The 4,293-nt window shown below is 34.9% G+C and overlaps 1 protein-coding gene across 2 annotated transcripts; it reads right to left on the bottom strand.

Moving 5' to 3' along the window:
• Positions 1–528: 528 nt before the first annotated feature.
• LOC115426325 (uncharacterized) lies at positions 529–3,650 on the bottom strand. 2 transcript variants are annotated; one of them, XR_003936334.1, is made up of 4 exons: positions 3,542–3,650; positions 3,124–3,385; positions 2,575–2,595; positions 529–2,253 (listed from the first exon to the last, which is right to left on the bottom strand). XR_003936334.1 is itself a non-coding variant. In XM_030144405.1 (4 exons), the coding sequence occupies exons 2-4, from the start codon at positions 3,383–3,385 to the stop codon at positions 1,542–1,544; spliced, it is 975 nt and encodes a 324-aa protein (XP_030000265.1). In that variant the 5' UTR covers positions 3,542–3,650; the 3' UTR covers positions 529–1,541. The 2 variants fall into 2 exon arrangements, 1 of the variants encoding a protein (XP_030000265.1); XM_030144405.1 differs by having other exon boundaries at positions 3,144–3,385.
• Between the last annotated feature and the right edge of the window lie 643 nt (positions 3,651–4,293).

Here is a 4,293-nt window from a genome sequence, read left to right as displayed (position 1 = left end):
TTGTTATGCATATTACTTGAACTTGTATGTCTCGTTCAACCCCAAAAATCATCACAGTCTGGATTCTATACACTGCTGCATTAATGCTATTAAAGGGGTTCTATGTAGTATTGGTATTCCAAACTGACCGTATCACTCCCTAAGTAAAGTATAAAACCCATTGTTTCCACACGTCTGCAATATGGTATCATCAAGTTTTCTTCAAATACCCACAGCCATTTATTTTAATAGTTAATCAAAATAACACTTTGTCTTATGATCTTTACCATCTCTTTATCATCGTTTTGTTTTAAGACTTAAACCTTATCGGCACTGTTAAAAATAGCAAAAGGAAAAATTTATTGAGCTGAATCACTTACATTTTTGTGTAAACATATTTATAACAGATCTGCAAATCGCTGATGTTCAGTTTAAATAAAAAAGCAAATCTAAAGCTCTTTTTTCATGTATCACAAACCAGTGCAAGACCATTATTAAACAGAAATTGTGGTCATCATCTATTAAAATGACACACAGATGGACCAAATGGATACTCAGCTAAGCTTTATTGCAAAAGATCCACAGAAATATAACATTTGGTTTAATTTACAGTTGTATAGATGACAATGACGGCACCAAGAGACACAAAATATGAAGTCAGAAACCATATCAGTTAAAAGGTGTCAAACAAATGACATACATGTAGGATGTAGTTTGGATAAGAGTCGTTTACATTTGGTTAAGAAATGTCAGGACTGAGATACGCACCGGCTGAGATGTCCTATTGTTAAGTGTTATAAAACAAACTGCCAGGTATGAATAATAAACCTCCATATTTACTCAATACATCTATATATTTTTTATTAAATTTCTTTAAAAATGTAGACTGCTTAATGGAGATATTTTTTTCTGACTTTTCCTGTCAAATATTAAACATAATAAATTATCTTATATTCACATGCACCTTTATACTTTAGTTTAATTAATGTTGATGTACATACACAGATGTCCCTAGACTGTGGTTTTTAACAGCCTATGTTCATTGGTTGATGCTAATCTGTTTGTTGGTCTGTTAAAGCCTGGACTGTATTGACTTCACCACCAAGTTGTTTTTTATTTATTGATGTAAACAACATGAGGCCTTAAAAACATACTTTTGGTCTTTTAAATGTCATAATAATGTCATATAATTCATTTTTTGTTATTATAATAATGTCTGTGGAAAGTAAAACCTTTTGGATATCAGATGCTTTAATTAATTCATAGTTGTTTGGGGAACAGTTGGAATCCAAGAGCATAAATCACAAACTGTGGCCTAAAAAAAGTTTGAAAACCAATTACAGTAACTTTAAAACTTAAAATCTCATCCTTAACCTCTCACCTCTTCCTTTTCTACCCCTGTGTTACTTTTACTTAAATATTTGATTCATGTTTTTTCGGCATTTTTGCTGCCCTTTTTCTTTAATACCTATATAAATGTCTCATGGGTTTTCTTCTCTTTCACATCCACCAAAACAACACGTTTTTTGTACCAAGTGTCCACCATCTCCACCCTGTTATTCTTAACCACTGACACAAAAATCAGAAACTTTCCCATTATCGGAACAACTCTTACACGCAGTTCTTCCATTATTACCTTTATCACAGCGGAAGATGTTGCTCAGATCGATTCTATTTCCAAGATTCGTTAGAGCTGTACGGGCGTTGCTCTGAAGTGTTTGTTGGTTGACTTCACGTGGACGTTTGTAAGGTTTAGAAAACACAAACACATAATTCTTCCATTTCTTAATGTTGGCTATTGCATTGAGAATGTTGTTTTGATAATTCTGATTTGTACATTTATAGTCACATGGGGAGCCCCAGGAGTAAAACAACAAGAGGGACTTTTTAGTACGTCTTTTGACCAATGTGTCAAAATGCTGCAGAACACGATACTCTCCATGATCCTCTAATTGATTTTTCTTTTTCATTGCGTCAAGGTTTTTATTCCTAACATCCAAAGGGCAAAGATTCGACTCAAACTCAGCCCACGTTCTAACATTCGGGCAGCCTCGCAGTAACTCGCGCCACTCCACCGGTGTATCGGGACATTGTTCCTTCACTTTGTCATATTTCAGAACAGTGGCTGCAACTATGTCTTTGCCAGTGTACACCAAGCATTTCTCAATCTTGTTCCTCACAGCTGCTCTGTCGTCACGGACTTCATCAAGGTCAAACTTCTTTCTTTTTTGGTTGTATGGGATGCTCACAGCCATAGCGAACATGATAGGGTTGCTATCAGGAAACAAGGAAATACAGAAAAATGTTAAATGTAATTGAATGTGGAAACAATGAATTAATGAGTTACAGAAAATCAGATTAACACACAGCATGTGTTGACTGAATGTCAGGTGTTCTGTTCTTTTCGAGCAGCTAGCTGATTAAAAAGAATCTATAATTTTAGTCTTGAAGTGCTTTTACTTCTTATATTTTAACCTTAGTTTGATCTACCTCTACATTTTGTTACACTATCTGTTTATATATTTTTAATGTCATCTTGTCCACTTTTATTATGCTGGTAATGCTTTAGGAGTTAAGTTTATTTAAATTACTTACCCGTTCAATGTTGGTTGATAGCTGCAAATGGAAAAAATATGAAATGTGTGTTCAGTCTTTTGGTACAGAAAAGAAGTCTGCAGAGTTTAATGAATTTAAGAATACTATTAACAAATGGTCATATATCATTGTGAGTAGCAGATGTAAAATGTCTGATAAGATCAGATGCCCCTAAGCTGGTAGTTATCAAAATTTTTATGTTGTCACAAAATCTGTGTTCAGGTCCAATTTTGTGTGTAATTTTACTTTTTTTGCACTAAAAGAGACAAATTTGGAGTTGATGTTATCTATAGGTTATTATACTATTATTTTATTGGTCTAGCCCACTTCAGATCATGTTGGACTGTATGTAGAACCTGAATTAAACTGAGTTGGACACTCCTGTTATAGGTGTATTGACACACTCACCATCTGACATTAGAACTAACAAAGTTTGTACCATGGGGAGCACCTTCAGAACTAGATTCTTCAATCTCCTACATAATGTTTCCTGTGTTATACATTCATACAGTCTTCCTCATTCTTCAGTATTTTTCTACACGTACTCACAGAAAAATCCCGTCTCTCACCGGTCAAGGATGCCCTTTACAAGATTTGCAAGCCTTTGAGGGTCCATTGGAGTGTTCTTGTTCGTGGTGGCCTTCTTGCTCATAGGGGTGAGCCTGCTCATAGGGATGTTCTTGTTCTGATTCTTGTTCCTGTTCTGAATCTTGTTCTTGTTCTGATTCTTGTTCTTGTTTCTGCCAGCCAAACTGTTTCCAGCAGACAAAAGGATGACCAGTGCCACTGCTAGGAACCACAGACGAGCCATCTGAACAGAAACCAAGTTATGAGTAGGTATGAGAGAAAAAATAGCACTGCACATCTATAACCAGTTGCAGGAGTTTAGATAATTCTTAAGTTGTTTTCTCTCTTTTAACATTCACTGCCAGTCATGTGCCAAATGTATGTTTTCAATTTGCATCACCTGCTCTGGTGGAGAGACGTCTGATGGATGCTGGTCTTTCTCTTTTCTCCGTTATAAGGTTCTTAATGTGCTACTGCAGTGAATAACAGTTTTATAGAGGTCCTAAACCCACAGCCAAACCCACAGTGTCAACATGCATTTTAAGATTGTGAAAAGGAAGTAGGAAATTTAAAAAAATGGCAGTGTGTGTGAGGCATGTGAACAATGTGATATAGTTAGGTATTTAAAAAAATAAAAGATCAGCAAATAACTTAGGAGTGAATAAGATTTACAGACATATTTTGACATATAGATGTAAAAAAATATGATTGGATTAACATCAGTCATCATCAGACTGATTAGTAGTGCATTGTTAATCTTTACAGCTTTAGTGGCACCAAAAAAATCAAGTAAGCAAAGCAAGAGTTGATGTAGTTTATGAGGAATTTTACTGTTCTGGTGGAGTGATTTTGAACAGTACGTACAGTATACATCACCTCTTATGTTGGGGAGATGTCTGACTGGATTCTGGTCAGATTCTTCTCAGTGTTGGATGTTCTGTTCTGTTGCATTGAATACTATCAGATGTAGGAGATTTTCATAAAGGAGAATTTGATCTGCAGACAAACCTGTGGACTTGTATCATGCCATTATTATTATCATTATTATTATTATTATTATTATTATTATTATTATTATGATGAAAACAAAATGCAGTTACTGAACAACAGTAACACTGGTCTAAGTATAATGCCCCTAGAATAAACGTAGTG

Source organism: Sphaeramia orbicularis, chromosome 1, assembly GCF_902148855.1.
Source record: "Sphaeramia orbicularis chromosome 1, fSphaOr1.1, whole genome shotgun sequence".
Lineage (NCBI taxonomy): Eukaryota > Metazoa > Chordata > Actinopteri > Kurtiformes > Apogonidae > Sphaeramia > Sphaeramia orbicularis.
The sequence above is the reverse complement of the archived record's forward strand: the minus strand, read 5'-3'. Positions and strand labels throughout refer to the sequence as shown.